Source organism: Mytilus trossulus, chromosome 14 (genome assembly GCF_036588685.1).
Source record: "Mytilus trossulus isolate FHL-02 chromosome 14, PNRI_Mtr1.1.1.hap1, whole genome shotgun sequence".
Taxonomy (NCBI): Eukaryota; Metazoa; Mollusca; class Bivalvia; order Mytilida; family Mytilidae; genus Mytilus; species Mytilus trossulus.
Genome location: NC_086386.1, coordinates 37347613 through 37368319, shown reverse-complemented (window position 1 = coordinate 37368319; position 20707 = coordinate 37347613). Strand labels below are relative to the sequence as shown.

Genomic DNA, 20707 nt, shown 5'->3' with positions numbered 1-20707 from the left:
ATTGACTTAAATAGGTAATTCATCTTAAACTGATCTAATCACAAACTAATACATGTAAACAAAGATAAGTTTCAAAGTAATTAGACTGTGACTGAGGGGCAAGGGCAAATATTCTTCATGGCAATGAGATGTACCAAAGCTTATACAACTGTATACCAATTAACATTGTTTAGAGCCAGCACTACCAGAAACAGAATACCTATGTCTCGTTTTGACATTTGTAAAGACAAGACAAAACAATCTACATTGTCTACATGTCTGTCCACATGCTAGTGTATTGCTGATTTTTTGTTTGTCTAATTCAAGTGTTGACATCTGTTTTTTATTTTCTTCATTCTATTTTTTATATGCTGTAAATGCAGAAATTATTGCAAGATTTTTATAAATGCAACTGGAGTTATATTCCAATTATAAGAACTTGTATTCTGATATTTGACACAAGTTAACATCAGCAGATTTGCCTGAAATAACTTTACAAATGTTTGTCCCTTTCTTAAAAATCACAGTAATAAATGCTCTCAGTGTAAATGAATTATGAATTTACAGGTGTTGGTTTTTGTATCATTCTATTTGTTTTATATATCATACCAAGTAACTGTGGTTGTAAATTTTCAACCTTCTATAAAAAGCAAGTGTAAGACAACATTACTTGACACATTCAAACCATATATTTTACAAATCAAACACAGACTAGGAAGTATGAATAATGTCTTTTTAATCTTCAGTTTATATATATATAAATATACATGTATCATTGTACAATGTTATATAGTGAACACAACATTTATACATATGATCTAAAAACCTGTGATGATAGACCATATACACATCCTTTATACAAACTATATATACAACCTGTGGAGATATACAACCAGTATAGATTGACCATGCACATTTAAGGAATTTTTTTTTCTCAACCTGCGGAGATATACAACCAGTAAAGATTGACTATGCACATTTAAGGAATGACTATTTTTTTTCTTTTTCTCAACCTGCAGAGATATACAACCAGTAAAGATTGACCATGCACGTTTAAGGAACGACTGTAATATTTTTTCTGTCTATGAAGAAATAAAATGATAATGTGGTGCACGCTGAATAACCCTCATAAGGTTGTATTTTTTAAGTGTGCACCACATTTTTTATGTTATTTCTAAAAGACAAAATAAAAATCACAGTCATTCCTTATGATTTAATTCTAAATTCCATTTGAAGCTGTAGAGAATCATGAAAAAACGTTGATAATATCAGGATGACATGTCAAATTATGTATATATGAGCTGATACACAAAACACTGCCAGCCAATCAGAGGAAATGTTACATCCATATTTAAATAATTTACAGATAAAAATGATACTCAACCAGTAAAGATTAAACATGTACACAACCTGATACACATGATCTATAACCTGGGAAAATAGACCATGTAAACAACCTCATGAAAATGATATATATACAACCAGTGAGAATTTATCATGTACACAGCTGGGTAAAATAAAAATACAACCAGTAAAATCAGACTGTGTACACAAATAAGATTCAAATTATCATACTGCAAGAAATTTGGGGTAAGCGGCTTGAGAAGCTGTCATTTTTTGAAAATACAACTGTGTCATGAGATAGAAACATAAAATTTCTGTAAACCATTACACATCTAAGAATATTTGGTAATTATTTAAATACTTAATCTCCACAGGTTGTATTATACATATAGGTATGTAATATCAGCAAGATCACATGGCAGTGTATCACAAAGAAAAACAACCATTCTATATCTGGTCAACAAATCAAACCAGTTAACATACAGACAAACAAAAAAGATTAAATGGATAGAAGCAAGAGAAAACAGAACAGAATATCTGTCGGCTTTTAATATATACAATTTGATATGAAATAATGGTATAATTTACAGGTCTATGTAACATATTTATATATACATATAGGATAGTTAGGATAGTGATACTTCTATTTAGGGGAATTCCAAGTATAAATATTTTAAATCTGGAATTCATACAATGGATGTACATGTTGATGGTGATATCACATGATAGCAGTAATATATTTTCCAATTCTTTTCAAAATCTTCAGGGCAAGTGAGATCTTATAAAGATATTATGAACTGGCTTGTGGCCTACTAAAATATCACACTGTTAAACTTTATAACTTTAAGCTCTTCCAGCGCTGTGATACACAGAATCTTTCTCCAATAAAAAAATATTCACAAAGCTCAAATATTTTGCGTAAAATATACCACATACCTTCTGTATTAATACATATAATCAATTTGAAATGACAGTTAAAGAGGAAATATTTAAATCACAGAGTTCACAAAAAGCGGTATTTACAAAAAAAAATGATTGCCGCAAAGATTAAATCACAAAAAATGTACATATCACAGAAACTCTCAAGAAAAACAAAATTAAAAAGGAAAACATTCAAATTGCAATTACTTAAGACAAATTTGAAATTGGAAAATTTCAACAATTTATGAAAATAAAGCTAAGCTTAAAGTTAAAAAAAACCAAACAGGTACAATACATGAATACACAATTGTATTTTTAAATAATGCACTATATTTGTTCTTTAATGGAATGTTTTGCTATGAAAAATATTTGTCTCTGCCTTGGCACAATATTTAGTATAATTTAAAGATGTTTTAAACAGTAACAAATGAATTGACTTTGTCATGTTTTAAGATGTTACAAAAAGTGCATGAAATTTGTTCTTTGTTTCGATGACAGTTTTCAAGGTGACCAGCATCTGACCATATTTAATGCAACTTTTCAACTAAGTCAACCAGGTAAATGACAAACAGGTTCGGAGATATGTAGGTTTGAACACTTTGTTGTTGCATATTTTTCAAACTGATCTCCATGGCTTTAGATTAAATCATAAAAATTCCTTCGATGTTGATTTATTGATTAATTGACCTTCAGCACCATTTGAATATTTTATAGTACAGTGAAACCTGGCTAAATTGAATCCTGTATAAACTGAAAGATGTTTGGTTAAGCCAGGTTTCACTGTATAGAGTTTTTAAATCTGGAGTGGCTGGAGAGAACCCCTACTCTTAGGCAGGATAACTGACACTATTTTAGATTACTAGGCAATATTTATATATATATAAAAAAAATCTAAATTAGACAAGAGAGACCAATTAGTTTGAATTTTAACAAAAGAGATGAAATATCATAGTTCACATGAAAAAAAGTAATAGGCCTCTTCTTAGTTTAAGCTTAAAAAAACAAACATACTGCTCAGCACATTTTGTTCATGAAATTTGATACCTGTTTATTTATGGTAAAAAGTGAATTTTCTTGTATAATTACAATTTTAAACTTCATAATGATTTATATTGTACACAATTCTAGTCTCCATCTATAGATTATTTACAAAGTTACTCAAATAAATATTACTACTTTCTATGATTTTCCATACAGACAGGTAACATAATAAATATAAACTTAAATATAATATTTATCATAATTGCACTTCATAAAATTATAACAAATTCAAAAAATAAATGAAACAAAAATATATATGTAGTATACCATATGCTGCTTAAATTGGTATAGTTATGTGACTGTACACATCGATCCAAGTCAATGCCATTTAGTTGCAAAATGCCCAATTACAATTATTCATGTTATTTTATTTTACTAACATTAAATATCTTCAAATAATTGACTGAGAAATGGGAGATAACTCTGACTAGATCTGTACAGTTACAGACAAAGTTTGGTATACTACATTTCTTACACATTCCAAATTCAGTACACCACAACTAATATGAGAAGAACTAATCAAATCCCAGCAGAGGTAAACAATATTTTCTAAATGCAAGAAATCACCAGAGATAAAACCGGTATACAAATAATGTTAAAAAGCCTAATTTATTTTTTTTACTTTTTTCTATTTTGAACCCCTGTAGATCTTCTGTAAATTCAAAAATTATTGCAATGTTTCTATTATTGTGAAAATGCAAAATGATTGCTTATAAATGCAATAACTTAAACTCACATTTTGAATAATTGTATATGAATTCAACAGAACTTTCCTAAATATTGCAAAAAATTGAAAACAAAATCCCATTTTAGTCTAAATTGACAAAATTGACAAAATTGCAATAATTTCAGAATTTTACAGTAAAAAGAGAAAAAATAAAATATACACTATTGTTTGTCTCAAGGTTAAAGGCTTTGAGTTTACAGTCTGATAAAACTTGATAATATTCTATTATTATAGTGAAATCTGGTTGTATTATGAGCCACGCGATAGAAATAAAACTTTAAAATAAACAGTAAGCAATAAACAATACTATTTCTATAGCAGAAGTGAAATTATTTACATGTTAAATAAGAATAACATCTGCAATGGGATAAACAACCTCACAACCTATTTTAAGGCGATTACAAATCAAAATCTGCAACACAGAATGACAATATCCATAGCATTACAATAGCAATCATACCAGCTAAACAAAATCTGCTCTACACGATAGCAAAAAGAATTGTTTTAATGTCAATAGAGAAAACATATCCTATTGTTTCTGATATATTGATAGCAGGTATTAGGTGTATTGTAAATGTTGTATGGACAACAATTTTTCATAGTTCCTGTTTTGTGAAGTCTGTATCCATAATAAATGTCTTGTAATTATCTTGAAGAGTCATATATAAGGTATCCAGACATAACCCTCTATGATTATTTTTATTAAATAAACTTAGAACAAATCAGAAAATATCTGTTATGTGATATTATGTCTGGAACTATTAGTAAAATAATATTGTATTTATAAGGGAGACAACTCTGTGTTACTAATGAAATGATAGAACAAGAATGTTAACAACCAAGGCACAGAAATCTTGCTGTAAGTATGACTAGCTGACTTGAAGGTTCTGGAAATTCTTCACCATATCTAACACCTTGGATTTTCTGTCAACACATTTTTCAGTTACTGTCTTCACAGGTTTCTGCAAATTAAAAAAAAAAACATTTTGTAACTTGAACACTACACAGAATTAATGAACATAAAAACTGAAAACACATTTAAAAATTTGAAACTGTGATGGTTAATGAGATGTTTAAAATATAAGTATTAACAATAATTTGTTTGTCAGTATATTTCACAGTTTACTGTTTCTCTCTTTGTTCATCTACACCTCTCAATCATAATTACTACAATTTAAAGACATTTAGATATTTTCTGAACCTGTTTTTTTTTGTATCAGTAGGGCAGTTATAGAAATAGTACTAATATATCTAATAGATCAAAGTGGAATTTGCAATTCTTTTGTTTGTCAGGTGACAAAAATGTTGTTTAAATCTGATGTGAATTTTTCTAAAGATAACTGTTCCAAGTACTTCAAATAGCTCAACATACATTTCAGATAAAATTACTTTTAAAACCAAAATATTTTAAGTTGCAATGACATGGTTTTAATTATTTTTTAAGCAAACTTTAAGTTTATAAATGCTTATCGTCTAGATAACTGCCGACTAACCTCCTCTGTTTTCTTTGCTGTAGTTATACGACCAGTGGGAGGTTTACTGCTCTCTTCACTTGGTTCTGTCTTTTCTATAATTTCTATTTTAACCTTTGAAGAACTAGGTTTCCATCCTTTCGGTGTATCAAGACTTACGTTACGACCTGTAGATGCTGTTTTTGTTGAACCTCCAAAGGATTTAGAAAATGATGATGCAGAAGTCTGAGATTTTTCTTCACTTTTTGTTTCAGTCTTTTTATCGTTATTTTTCATGTCCTTATTGTCTTTGTTCATAGAACTGATGCCTGAGAAAGCAGGTTTGTTCACTTTTGTGTCCTTCAGGGGCTCAGATGATCCTGAGCTACTTCCTTTAAAACTAGACTTAAAACCTAAAGATTCAGACACTTTTGGCACTGCTTTATCTTTGGAAGGTTCTGCTGCTGATCCACTTGAAAACACTGATTTTGGTGTTGATTTTTCCTTCACAGATTCTGAAAATGAACTCAGTCTACCTCCAAAAGTTGCCTTTGGTGTTTTTTCCTTCTCCTTAGCCAATTCATTTTCTTTTTCCTTTGAATCTTCTTGTCGTTTCTTTAAATTTTGCTTCCATAACGGTAGAGTAGAATCTGTAGTTTGAGATGCATTCAAACTTGTTGACATTGTCTTCTTAGAATCTTCAGGTTTAGTTTCAGATGTTTCTAAAATAATGTTTGTCTTTAAGCTCTCCTCTTTAATTCTGAAACTTTGCGTAAGTGAATCTTTTCTGGAAGTAGTTTTACCAGACAATATCTCAGCTGTAACTGGCTGCTCTGGTAGTGTACGGCTCCTGGACGCTCTTTTCAATCTGTATTCTTCCCGTGGTGATGCAAGTTTGTTAGCTGCAGCATCACTTGGTGAAATTATAATGTTATCGTAATTTGAACTACGACCCTTCAAGGACAAGTCATCTTTGTTGTTATCATTAGCACTTATAATCACAACTTTGTCCTTCGGTTTTTCTGATTCTTTGGTGTCACTAGTTTTGTTTTCAGATCCTGATTTAAAATTTATGATAACGTTTTCATAGTTTGATTTAGGATCTTTGGAATTATCAGCACCTTTAGTATCAATAATGATTTCTTTTTCCAACTCCTTTTTACCATCACTTAATGTTTGTTTCAAAGGAGTTTTGTAAGAATCAGTCTTTTCTGATTTAGTTTCCATGGCAACACTTGGCTTCGTAGGAGAGCCGTCTTTTTTATCCCCTGTCAATGAGGACTGAGATTTTAGAGGTTCCTTGGTCAAAACATATGTAATGTTCTGTTTTGTGGGGGAAACGGCTGGCTTGTTGACTAGATCAGATTTTGCCGAGGATGATTTACCTTGTGTAGTTGTAGTAGATACTTCAGGCTTGGTAGAAAGTCCCTCATTAAAAGGCGTAGACTGAGTTTTAGGTTGGGGACGTCTAGCGCCAAATGGAATATCTTTATCTCTATCCTTATTTTTAAAACTACCAACTATCACAAATCCTGTATCTTGTTTTGAATCAGCTGGTATTGCACTTTCTGCGTCTTTTACATAATTTTTCTTCAATTTATTGAAAGTTTTAGACAATTCTGAATCAGCCTCTGAAGTATTTGAGGGTAACATTGAGTCATGTAAACTCTTTGGTCTTTGCCTTGATAATTTGGCTATATGACGAATATCATCTGTTGGCTTTGAATAGTCCGACATGTTATAATTCGTCTTTCTGTCCAGACTCATGGACTTTATAGAAGGTTTATCATCAGGTTTATCATTCAGTTTAGTTCCCGATCCAAAACTTATATGACGACCTGTTTCACTTTCATGGGCAATTGATATCACTGTTTTATGATCGTCTGCTTTCTTTTGTTCAAGTGTTTTAGGAGTTGCATCTGAAATATATATAAGAATAATTTCATTTAGTATCAAATGACCTTTTAGTAGGTATCTTTAGCAAGTAAAATGTTAAAGTAATCCTTCTAAAGCCTTATTGCTAAAATAATATCATGTCTTATTGTAATGACTTTATGTAATTTTTGAAGAAGAATTGTTGTCTTGTTTTAATATGTATACCCCTAATCTCTTTATATTCATATAAGATATCAGATAACATAAAAATTGGTATTTGTTATGCTCTTGAAGTATCCAATATTTCACAAAAATAGCAAAGTCTGATTAATATTGAGTCAGAAAGTAGTGACAAACATTTAGGGATGAATCTTCCTGTTGACTGTTACCTTTTACGATATATTAAAAATTTAACTCATTATGAGGTCTATTACAAAGTATTGTCCTATCACATGAACATGTTATTATCCTGAAAATGAACAAAACATTTGTAACTAGACATAAACCAGCCATGAATCTAACAATCTATGTGTAGCCACATTGACGGCAAACAGACATTTTAATTCATATGTTTTGTACTTTAGTATGACTTCCATGTTCTCAGAGCTAGTACACATTTTTATTTAGGGGCCAGCTGAAGCCCACCTCAGAGTGTAGGATTTTCTCGCTGTATTGAAGACATATTGGTGGCCTTCTGCTGTTGTCTGCTCTTTGGTCAGGTTGTTGTCTCTTTGACATATTCCCCATTTCTATTCTCAATTTTATTAAAATAACAATGCTTGCACAGCACTATACAAGATTTATTCTTATAGATCAATTTTGGTTATAAATTTCTCTGTAAGTCAAAGCTTGCCATTAAATGTTTATTTACAGATATAATAACATTCACCAATCAATACTCTACACAACACCTCCATGAAATATAAGGTTACATCCATTTGTCAGTTCCAGGAATTGTTTAATATTTTTTAACACAAAGACATGAAATGTTATACTGAAAACAAATTAATCAATTTTTAGCTATATCATATTGCTTTTTTTGCTAACATTTTTCATTAGTTGAGCAGTTTAATATTTCAATAAAGAATTTATTCTCTGATTTCTTATATATTTTTTAATTATTTTTGAACAATTACCTTTCGTCAATGGTAGATTTAATGAACCCACATGTAGAAACCTATAGCTCTGATCTATAGCTTAGTGCAATATTTTAGCATTTTTTATTATATTTTAAAACTTGTTGTTGTTTTATGCCGTCCTTCTGTTTCCAGAATAACATTGATCCATTGCCTGAAATAATTTCTGTACAAGAAAATTTTCTTGTTTTTTGTGCTACATAAACCATGTTTAAACCATTGGCTATTTATATGTCAGTGGTAGCATATTTTTTCTTTGAATTTATCAAATTTCATTCTGGCGAAATTTCAATACTCAGTTTGTTTGTACTAAAGAAATTTCCTGAACATTATTCAATCAGTTTTCAAAACCTAGCTCAAACCTGTATTAAACAAATGAGTACCTTCAACATGTACTATTGGAACAAGAGTTCTCTCAGGTATCTTGTCCTCAAATTTACTAAAGAGATCAGATTTAGGAGATGTTGGTTTAGGTGACAATGGTTTGGGAGATATAAGTGCGACTGGAGACTTCGGAGACAAGGGTTCAGGGGTCACGGGAGATATCTGGTCATCTGATTTAGTTGGTGACTCCTCTTTAACTTGAGGTAAAGGTGATGCAGCAGAGTGCCTCTGTAAAAGAAAAAGAAGCAATTAAAATTGACACTTAGGTATGTCTGAAATAGCCTGTATTAAGTGGTTGTTGTTAGTTGCTGTCGCTCATATTTGTTTTTTTATTGATTGCTTTGGTCTATACAAAGCCATTATTTTTTTTCATATATTTTTTTTTAATATTTTGTCAAGTCTTCTATAGCTGACAATAAGGTATAGGTTTGGCTCATTATTGAAGGCTGTACAGTGACTTATAATATCCTATATTCACAACATTAGGTCTGTGTTGGAGAGTTGTCTCGTTGGGAATCATATCTCTTCCCTATATATCTATACATGCAGTCATTTAAGACCAGGCCTTTAGCCAGGAATTTCCAAGGGTAGGGGGTTCGATGGACTCACAAACTCGACTTTAGCAGTCACAATTCGAACAGAACATTGACTTTAACAGTGCTTATTTGTTATTTGTTTTCAAGGGGGGGGGGGTCGTCCGAACCCCCCTGACTACCGGTATGAAGACATAATCTTAATAAGTGAGAAGATTATTGATATAGATATGTTTAATTGTAATACCTTGGCATCCTTAGTTTTCCTAGTTCCTGAAGGTCTACGTTTAGGTAAGTTACGTTTCACTGATATCCTGTGTCGAGCAGCATCATTACTCAGTGTTGACGTCTCCTTCCCTATGGCTGACAAATCTAAATCCATTTCTACAGTATCTACAACAGAAATGTTTGCACTATAGAATATCACAAAGAGATAAATTTCACTACATTTTAACTATTAGGTATAAGTCATTCATGACACTTTTAGTTTGTCCTGTATTTTAAGAGGTAATCTGCAGCTAGCTCTATGACAGGTTAGGCTTGTTCTGTGTCTACTGAAACTGTTGTATTGATTCAAAACTATTCTAACATTGATACAAGAGTTTGTTTTGTTTTCTTGTTTGTGTATTAAGGTAGCTGTCTTATTGGTGTATACATTTTCTTTTATTCATATTCTGTTTGTCATACTTCTTTTCTGTTTAATATTTTGTCATAAATCAGGCCATAGGTTTTCTTATTTGAACTGTTCTACATTATTCATGTCTATCTTTTATAGCAACTGTACAATATATTTTCCTCATGGTTGAAGGCTATAGGTGACCTATACCAGTAGTTGTTTACATGTATGTTATTTGAACTCTTGTTGATTGTTGTTACATTGGCAATCATACCATATCTCCACAAATTTACATTAATACAAAAAAACAAATTATGACTATTCTGTATGAAACATGAAGGTTCAGGATTTCTGGTAAATAATTTTTTAGGATTTTAAAAACAGAAACCTAAATAAAAGAAACACCAGAAAGAATTGCCCTTTCAGATATTCAAATTGGAAATGAACAAAAGAATATACAATAAATATAGTAACTTACATCTTCTAGAATAAAATCAATGTCATCTACTAACATTTACTTTTTAACACAGATGATCAGCTGGTGTTTCACAATATATTTTTATATATGTAACAAATATTTCTGACTACAGGACTGGTAACATGTGTGTACAAATCCTATGTTATTGTCGGGAATGTCAATTTGTCTCATACTAAAAATTATATATCCATTTTTTGCAGGTGACAGTGACATTGTTTTCATACAAAATAATGAAAGTTTTAATGGTCGCTAGTCTCTTTATTTATTTGAACAATAACATGTTTTTCAGCTGCTGTAATATGTAATTCACCTGATATTTTGTAACTATTAATAAAGCAGGTGTACCTATCAGGTAACTAATCAAGAGAATTAGTACACAATTATCTCAGGTAATAATAATGTCACAGTTATAGATTTTGTATGATATTACACGTTTATGTTTTTTTTCCAAATCAGTATCAATTTACCATAAAACACAAATAACACTTTTTAATTGCAGTGAAATTAAAAAGCAAAACTAGAACTTTCAGAAATCCTGAATTTTAAATTGATGATAAAATGATTCACAGATCAATATGTTCTCAAATTGCAAGGTTTTATACAGAAATTGGGCACAACAACACAAAATTTGAGTACAAAACCATCTGAGTTTCCATTTCATTTTATCCATTGAAATGTTGGCAGTACATAGTTTATACTTATTGACTGGGTATGAGTGGAATAGTAAGTTTAATGTCCATGAAATGCAACTATTGCCCTGAGATCTGTATATTTTTAGATATTAAACCAAGCCCCAACATAATTTTCATTTCGGTATACAAACAATGACACCTGGCACCTAGAGACTTATATACCTGGAAGACTTTGTGTAGAGGATTTCCTTTCTGACACTGAGGCTACTGATTTCCTCCAATCTGTTGTAAATGGATCATCCTGAAAAACCAAAACAAAAAGCTAAATGGTAAAATCTTGATTCATACAAATTCTATATGTTAACTGTTACATTCTATGCATATAAGTGTTATGCGTAGAATTTGAAAAAAGGTAATTGACCGAAAAACTGACAGGGGCGGATCCAGCCATTTTAAAAAGGGGGGATTCCCAACCCAGAGTACTGGGGGGTTTCAACTATATGCTCCCATTCAAATGCATTAATCGTCCAAAAAAAAGAATGGGTTCCAACCCCTGGACCCCAACCCTCCCCTGGATCCGCCACTGACTGATATCCTCATGACTTTGGAATTCTTAACAGGGAAACATGCATGAAACACCAATTCTGAAGCTTTTAATTTAAAAAAATCAACAGGAAATCATAGCCTTTGACATTTCAATTGATCACATTACCTTAACAGTTTCCAAGTGGAAACTTATTACATGAAGAATAGTAGTAAAACTTAACTGTTTCCCAGGGTTGTTATTTACCGTGCATGTCCTGTGTAATATTTAAAGTTTATTCTATCGGTACATAATCAGCGGGATTTAATTATCATTTAATACCATCTTAATCATACCAAGAATTATGAAATTTGATGTATGTTTTGACATTTCATGAATTTTCCTTTGTGATCATCATTGAAAAAAAGTAATATGCACTGCGTTGGCCCTTTAATAAGTTAGATACAGAATTTTTATTTTATCAAAATAAAAGAGTGTATGTGTGTTAATATGGCATTAAATTAAAACACATCTGCCTGCATGTGCATATTATGTCCATTAAATACATAAATCCGTGAAATTGAACTATAAAATGTTATAATGTACAGAAGTTATGTAATTTTTAGAATCTGTGAGGTATACAATTTATAGTTTTTAGGTTAAAAATAACTGTTTTTGAAATGTTTTAGAAATGCAAAAACAATTAGATTATCTTTAAGATTACATAATTTCTTAAAATAATTGATTGGTAAATATATCTATAATGGAGTCTGTATCTTTATCCATTCTCCCACACTCCAATGTCAGATAAAACTCATGGCAGCCAAATGTTTCAGTGTTTTCTGTAATTTGACTTAACTTCATTCAGCTGTTTATCAAATGGAAACCATATTTTGGTGGTTCTCATTAATCTTACAGGTGTGATTTTATATGAATTGAGGAAAAGTTGTGCTGTTGTCGATATTTGATTCAAGGGTTCTGGCAAAATTTTGCATTCAAATCTCATACCAAGAAAATCCGTGAAAATTATAACCACAAAAATAGTTCTGAATCCACTGTACAATTAAATGTGATTGTCTTGCTTTTAAAACAAGTGCAAGAATTGATAAACTAGTATGAAGTATCTATAAGATTGTGACCTTGACTGAACCTTTTCTAAATTTGAAATTTCGTGACCTTGACAGCACTATTTTTTAAAATTTGAAACTTTGTGACCTTGACAGCATTTTTTTTTTAAAATTTGAAACTTACATACTTAGTAATCTATAAAAAGCTAATATACCTCTTCAGCTTCAGATGTGTCTATACTTATATCACTTCCTCTGTTTGGTGATTTCAAGGGCTGCAATAAAAACAAAACCTGATATTACAATGTTATTCTTTTTTAAATATCATAAATATAAATACTCTAATAACAGTATTTCAATTTGTACAGTGTTAAAATTGATTAATATACTGTTTACTAACTATGTACTGATCTCAATATAAAATATATATATCTTATCTTCTATAGAAAATATGAAATCGAAGAGGAACTTCAACTAACATGCAATTCAAAATTTTACATGAAAATGTATATACAAAGATTTTTGCACTTTTTGAAACTACAACTAATAAGTTTGAGTCTCTTAGTGGAATAGAAAAAGGAGGAGTTAATTACATTGGGCCATTCCAGTTAATATCTGCTAAAGGGGCACGGATGGTCCTTTCTGAGGGATGTAAAATTTATACATCTTAGGGGTGAAATTTTGGTTTTTTTCATCTGACACGTACACTTATACGCAAAAATTTCTGAGGGTCTTGCGGAAGTAAATAATTAAAAAATAATGACATCTTAGGGGTTACAAAACATACCTATTTTAGATCTTAGGGGTGCTTTGGAATGCAGACAGTTTCGTATCATGCATTATCTGGTATTGTATTCAAAATTCTGATGGGTACAATCCTTGCAGTAAAAAATTCTGATAGGTCAAATTTTCCCATGAAAGCCCATCCACCCAATATGAACAGAAACTTTACATCTGATAGGTCTTAATTTATAGATCTGATAGGTAGTTTTTCATGATGTTTTTTTCTGATAGGTATAAAAAAAAAAAAACTCCCCATCCATCCCCACCTGTCAGAAATTAACTGGAATGGCCCATTTTTAAGGGGCAATAACTAGTGTCACCATTTTAATTCTTGTTCGTACCAAGATAGTCAGTCAAATGAGGCAACAACTATTGTTACATGTAATGTTTTCTTTTAAAAAGAAATTAACTAGGCTGTTTCAGATTGAAATTCATATAGGTCTTTCAAAAGGTATATTTAGTAATTTAACTACTACATAATTATGGAGTCTTACCAACTGCTGAGGCAGAAAGAATGGGTACTTTTAAATATATGACAGATAAATAACATTGGCCACACTTGATCACACTTGCCCTTTGGTAAACTGATAAACAATTTACCTGTATTTAATATTTCAAAAAAGACAAATCAACAAGATTACAGGTCATCACAACATTGTGAATTGAGACCTATTAATTTTATCTATTTATTTAAACTGATTTAATCTCTAATTTGTCATTTAAGATCACTTAAAGTTTGTCAATCTAACGTTTTATGTTCCGGAATACAATTAAAACGTAATGATACCGTCAGTGGTCTCTGTGGGGGTATGTTATGGTAAAAAGTAAAACTTTACTTCAGATGTCCTTGCTAAAATAATTCAGTAGTAAAGATAGAGGTAAAAGTGTTCATTATGTTTATCTAAATGACACACAAAGAATCAAGTACAGAGTCAACAATCTCAGGAGTTTGGTATTTTGTTGATGTGTCCTTAAAGACATCAAATATCTTGTAAACTTCACTCTAATTTCTTATTTTCTGCTTACAACCCTCTACCTCCCCCCTTTCTACCCCATGAAAAAAAAACCTTAAAAAAAAAAACACTATGAGAAAAATGCAATTAGTTCAAATAATTAACGTTTATTTAAGGCAAAAAAGCCAAAAAATATAATAGCTTTTCATGAGGTTATGATTATTTGGACTACAATGCAATTGATTCTTACAGACATTTCAAAGTCATACCTTTTGTGAAAAATTGGTTCCAACTATTCCATGTTGATCATGATCAATAAGGAATGTTGGACTTTTAAATTATAGGGTTTTATTAAAGTCCAACAATTTTTACAGCTCAAATTGTACCAGCCGTATGGAGTGCCACACCACTGACATATATGTATCTATAACCACAAAATGATTAATTTGTAGTTTTGTACTAATCCAAAAGCAATAAAGTAAACAGCTTGAATTTATTAACCCATATAGTGGACTAAAATGACTTCTTCAACAAAACATAAACTCCTTTATGCTTCATTCACAACATAGCACTATCCGCATCTGTGTTCAAATAACTATGATAGGGACCCTTTACATTTAAGGTGAACAGGGGTGGATCCAGCCATTTTAAAAAGTAGAGATCCTTAGTAAATCCAGGACAAAGGGGGGTTCTTACTACATATTTCCATTCAAATGCATTGATCGTGCAAATAAAAGAGGGATCTATATATTAATTCATCAAGAGTGACTTCCCACCATATATATTCCACAATAAAGTCTTCTGAAATTTTAATAATTTTTAAAAATTATGAGCTAAACAGATTCTATATGTCTTTTCCTTAATATTAAACTATAATATTTATATAATCTCAGTAGATATTTGTCTTAATCAAGGTTGTATTGTTGTGAAATCTATAACATATAATAAACTTGATATAACATTACAAAGACAGATTATGCAAGTCAAGTTAAAATAGAGTTTTTCAATACAGCTGAAACCTGTAGAGACAGGGCCTGAGCATGGTTGTTTTATCTAATATTTAAGTGTTTATAGTATAATTTTTTTTATATCTGTCATTTAAAGATAGATTAGTTGATCAATAACTGTTAAATGTCCCTTTTTTTTTAAAGATGTTAATTCCAGGTCGAATGTCAACTTAAATTGGAACAGTTATTTTCACTAAGAAAATATATTTATGCCCATAAGACAGATGATGCCAAATGATGCCCTGACTTGCACATAACTAAACTTTATAAAAGGACATAACTCAAGAACAGTACAAGTAAGAACACCAAAATTCAAACCTGTTTCCAAATCCCATATTTGAATTTAATTTTACATTCTTATACTTTATTCTTGTAATTTTTCATTAATAAATACAGTTGAAACTAGATTCAAACTTGATCTGTGTTATGTGGTAACAAGCCTTGTGTATACGTTTCATAACATTTGGTTTATGCAAACTAACATAAGAGAACGGAAATTATTTTTAGGGAAGTAAGTTGGTACATACAGATGGACAAGGGTAACACTTAATGCCTCCTCCACTTCATATGTGGAATAACAAAATAACAACAAGACTGTCACTTTTTTTAAAAGAAAATAGCTTGTTGCACATCATCCCAAAATGGCTTAATAAAAATGATTTTACTTATACTTTTAAAGACAGTTCCCAGTTGGAACATTATATTTTCACAAAGACAAATATTAAGAAAGACATCCATTTATAAAACAAAGCTTTCTGTAGCTTAATAGCATGTTGAGATGGAAATAATACTCATTTTACTTGTTACTGAACTTACTTTTATACACTGAATGCAAATTATTATGCTAAAATGGAGGCCAAAGTTTAAATTACTTATGTATCAAATTCAACCCAAATTTTATGAGCCAGAATTGAATACAATTTTTATGAAGAATTTAAAATATTTTTGTTTAAATCAGAAAAGCAAATATTATTTTTGGACCTAAATCTGATTGTCTTGTTATAAAGAGATCTTTCTGACTTGTACTTAATGTATATTTCTCATTTGAGAAAACCAATATTAACCTTCTAAGTAATTATGTAAACATCATTCAATGATTTTACAATTTTCAAATACAGAGACAACAACATCAAAAAATTCACTTTTTTAAACTTAAAATTGATCGTTAAGAACTTTATACTTACATTTAAAAAATAAAATTAGTAGTTATCAATCATTCACTACATATCAAATTATAAACACTTACATTTTCAAAGTTTTTGTCCTGCTTAGTCCAAAATGTTTCAATGAAATTAGCTAGTCACATGTCTGAGTATATAAAATAGGTATAATAAGATAAACAAATTATTTACCTGTAAACACAGGTGTGCTACCCTGATTACTTAGGTCATTGTCACATGGTCCAGCAGGAGTACCTGGCACAGAGGCCGATCGTTAAACTACATGTATCGATTTAAAAGGATGAATGGTCAGCTGTCCACTGAAGATAAATTACTATCTCTACACTGTAGTAAACTACACGTATTTAATACCATATATGGGATAACAACGACACTTTTAAATTGAATCCTACCAACCGTTACATATCCAAAAGACTAGAACAAACATAGGAAAAGGATATAAGAAATGCTTTGATGAACAGGTCAAGGTTAATTCCTTTCAATTCATTTTTTACTGTTAACAGATAATGGATTTTAGATCCACTTCAACATAACCATTTTTTTAGGGGGGGGGGTCCTTATACATTGAGGGGGCCTCAGTGGCCAAGTGGTCCATAAGTTCTACTTCTGTAGTCACTAGCAAGTCAACACTGGTGTTGTGAGTTCAAACTTCACTCGTGTAGGTGTACTTGATTCCAATCTTACTTGACTAGGATTGTCAGTTTTCCTAACCAAGGTCAGTGGATTTTCTCCAGGCAGTTCCAGTTTACTCCATCAATAAAAACTAGCTGCCACAAAATAGCCCAAAAGTGGTGTTAAAACACCAACAATCAATCTTTAATATTCATTTTCTATTTTCAATTCAACAGTGTATATAAACTACAGTAGAATATCTCAATACCATTTTGCAGATCATTATTAGCTGAGATACTATCAACAATACACAAGTCATTTCAATTTCTAAGAGGCTTGTTTAAATCTTGGTTATGTTATTTTGTAAAATTATGTATCCCTGTCCCAAACCCCCCAAAAAAATTGTTGTTCATCAAAAGAAATCTCTAGTTTGCAAAGCCCTCCAGGATAATTAGTATCTTTTCCTCTTTTCCCTTTCTGTATCAAACTGTTCTTTATAATATTTTTGTTTACAACTCTTTGCTAAACAGTACAGATTTAAAATGTGTACATTTACCCAGTAGGTGTTAGAATGTCTCAGTCCATTGAACTATGTTAATAAAGATGTATCTTGCTATACAACTATCTACCTCAATCTTTGTTATCAGATTTCACATCTAACTTGATTCTCAAATGAAAAGTGATACACGCACAATGACACACCCCCTCCTTTACAAATTTCTACAATACTTTGACAAAAAGAATTCTGAAGATGAAAATTGTCAGCTAAATTTGATATCAGTTTTAAAAAGAAGAATTTATTAAAATCTGCTGGACAAAGACACATAGTTTTAGTATAATATGCATTCAGCAACCAGAAAGCAACCAAAATAAATAGCAGAAAACAACTGCTCAGTCTGCTAGTAGAAGAAAATGTCTTCAACAAAATATATATTTTTTTGGCTTGATGTAGACCATGAGTATCAATTGCAAAGCTTTATGAACTGATCCACCAATCAGAAACAAGATCTTTTCTGTCCCAAATATATAGGCAAGAAAATATCTACTTTTTTATAAGTCAAACATAATGGATGATTGGTCTATATAAAGTACTATATACCACTGTACTTTGCCAATGTACTAAGGAATCGAATGAATACTTGTTAACACAGTGAATCATTGCAATAAAGTTTACAATTGCCCTACAAACACTGGACTGAGAGGTCAAAAATCAGTAGGAAAATATTCAATTTCCTCAGATACTTATATATGAAATAGTATAACAACGTGAAACATAGTAATACTAAGTTTGTTTATTTAATAAAAACTAGTAATCCTGAAGATTTAAGTTGAGAAAACAGAGCAGGAACATTTGATAACACACAGCTTTACAGATAAACCAACATCAAAAATCAATCTGACAAAATCTTATCTATTCATTATGAAGTTTTGGGGGAAATTTAAATTTAGAATTTATGGTCCTATAAGTACAAAATAAATCAGATAAATTGTCATTTCTGACAAGAAAATGTTTTTGAACTGAACAAAACAAAACCACATCATAATAAAATGAAATGAAATGCTTTGTTTACTTGTTGTATTACATGTACAACAAATGTTAACATGGATTTAATGCAACATCTAAGCAACAAGTCTGGATGTAAATTGATACAAAATAAAGAAATAGATTTCTTGAAGAGCAGCATATGAAAACTTGGTCAATACATGTATTATCATCATCATAACAATAGAAAAGGAATAATTGGCTCTAAAGTTGAAAGAAATAAACTTATTGATTAATATTGGCTTAACATCCAGTGGCAAACATTTGAAGGATACAAAACAGAAAATATATTGTTTGAAAAACACTGTCTAGAGCTGTATCATCACAATAGAAAAGAACTAATTGGCAAGAAATTAACTGATTGTTGCTTGTGTAATGTCCAGTGGTAAACATTTCATGCAAATTCAGAGTGAGCAACAAATAGAAGAAGCCATATGGTTGTTTCTCAAATTACAGTGCAACTGAGAGAATCTATCTAAGGAAAAGAATGTATATTGTACAAAACTGCCAGGAAAATCCAAATCAGCCAACTTTTGAAAATCCCCATGGAAGTTTCAGTGCTCACCAACATTATAATTGGTTACAATTATTCGCATTGTGTTATATGCACTCTGTTTTCAAATCTATTAATCTGTATCAGCTAATGCATCAATGTATATGTTCATAAATATAAATAGCAATCATTTACAAATTTTCAAACATGACCTAGTACATGACCTGTTATGTATCAATTAATAAAATACATACATGAATAAATGTTACAGATCACAAAGAAATATTAAACCTCTAGATACCTGTACATCTGCTGGCATGGTGCTGCAACAAAACTACTTTAAATATATCCAAAAACCTGGTGTAAATCTTTGTTCCAGTAGAAAAGATAGGACCCAAATGATTGTAGATCAGATCAGAGTAAAACCTATCTGTCAATCTCTGTGTAGGCAGATATTATAGGACAACATTATATTTTAATGGCCTTTTAAGATGTATACATGTACATGTACTCAGTAGGTTATGACCTTAATTTTACAGGTACTCTTTACAGGTACATCATATATCCATTATCACTTTACTGAACTAAATGCACAGGCACCCTATATATACCTTAATATAAATTTACATTAAGGTTTATAGGGAAATAAATTTCTAAGACAAGTGCCTGTAACTAAATGTCCTTGAATCAAGAGCTATATATAGTCAACAGCTTTTTTCAGCAAATGCATTTCCAGACAAAGTCACAGTTCTAATCATCTAGACAATTAGTACAAAATAAGCAATATGAATAGCATAATTGATGTGGGCAGTTTTAGGAATTACTGCACTATAGAATCTAAGCCTCAGAGAGTCATTAATGAATGCTGTCCAATATATATTGGAACTTTGGACAACATAGACAAGCAATGCATATTTTACTGCATTATAATGTCTGTAACCTTATACAATAAAATGTCATCTGAGTATAACAATAGCACAGTACAATAGATAGGCAGATTATAGACTTACCCCTGAGAATCAAATCAATAGAACTAAAGACACTGTTAAACTATATATAGTAATCCTCCCCTACAAAAACATTATACTTGTCACATAGTCCTATCTGGCTAATATTGAACATCCTCAATAAAAATCCAAATTAAAATACTCTCCTCCAATCACCTTCATGTCTGAACCGTCTAAATTCAATAATTCTATTAGGAATTAACCATACGATTACCAATACACATTTTATCTCTAGTAGAAAACAATTTTGTGTTTAATTTTGATAAAATATATAAACCTATCTTACCTATGGTGTCAATCAGCTGTTTCTATACAGGTAAAATCAATTTCAATAGGTATATAACTCTTTAACATATCCTGAGCAACTGAGAACATGTACAAATGGATATATGAAATAAAATATAGTAGAAGGTCTAAGTGA

At 30.7% G+C, this 20707-nt stretch overlaps 1 protein-coding gene and 1 long non-coding RNA gene across 6 annotated transcripts in view; both read right to left on the bottom strand.

Annotated features, from left to right (window-relative positions):
* Nucleotides 1-698: 698 nt before the first annotated feature.
* Nucleotides 699-3755, bottom strand: LOC134695585 (uncharacterized). The gene is made up of 2 exons (XR_010102821.1): nt 919-3755; nt 699-855 (listed from the first exon to the last, which is right to left on the bottom strand). It is a non-coding gene; the product is annotated as an uncharacterized LOC134695585 (long non-coding RNA).
* A 996-nt stretch (nt 3756-4751) lies between these two features.
* Nucleotides 4752-20707, bottom strand: part of LOC134697394 (mucin-2-like) — a 47983-nt gene continuing 32027 nt past the window's right edge. For 4 of the 5 annotated variants that reach the window (XM_063559652.1, XM_063559651.1, XM_063559654.1 and 1 more), the window contains 6 exons: nt 12923-12982; nt 11340-11418; nt 9639-9784; nt 8858-9086; nt 5506-7382; nt 4752-4974 (listed from right to left, as the gene is read on the bottom strand). In XM_063559652.1, coding sequence (XP_063415722.1) covers nt 4882-4974; nt 5506-7382; nt 8858-9086; nt 9639-9784; nt 11340-11418; nt 12923-12982 — 2484 coding nt within the window. In that variant the 3' untranslated portion in view covers nt 4752-4881. Of the gene's footprint in view, nt 4975-5505; nt 7383-8857; nt 9087-9638; nt 9785-11339; nt 11419-12922; nt 12983-19580; nt 19614-20707 lie in introns of those variants that run through there. The other variant, XM_063559655.1, reaches the window with a different exon arrangement.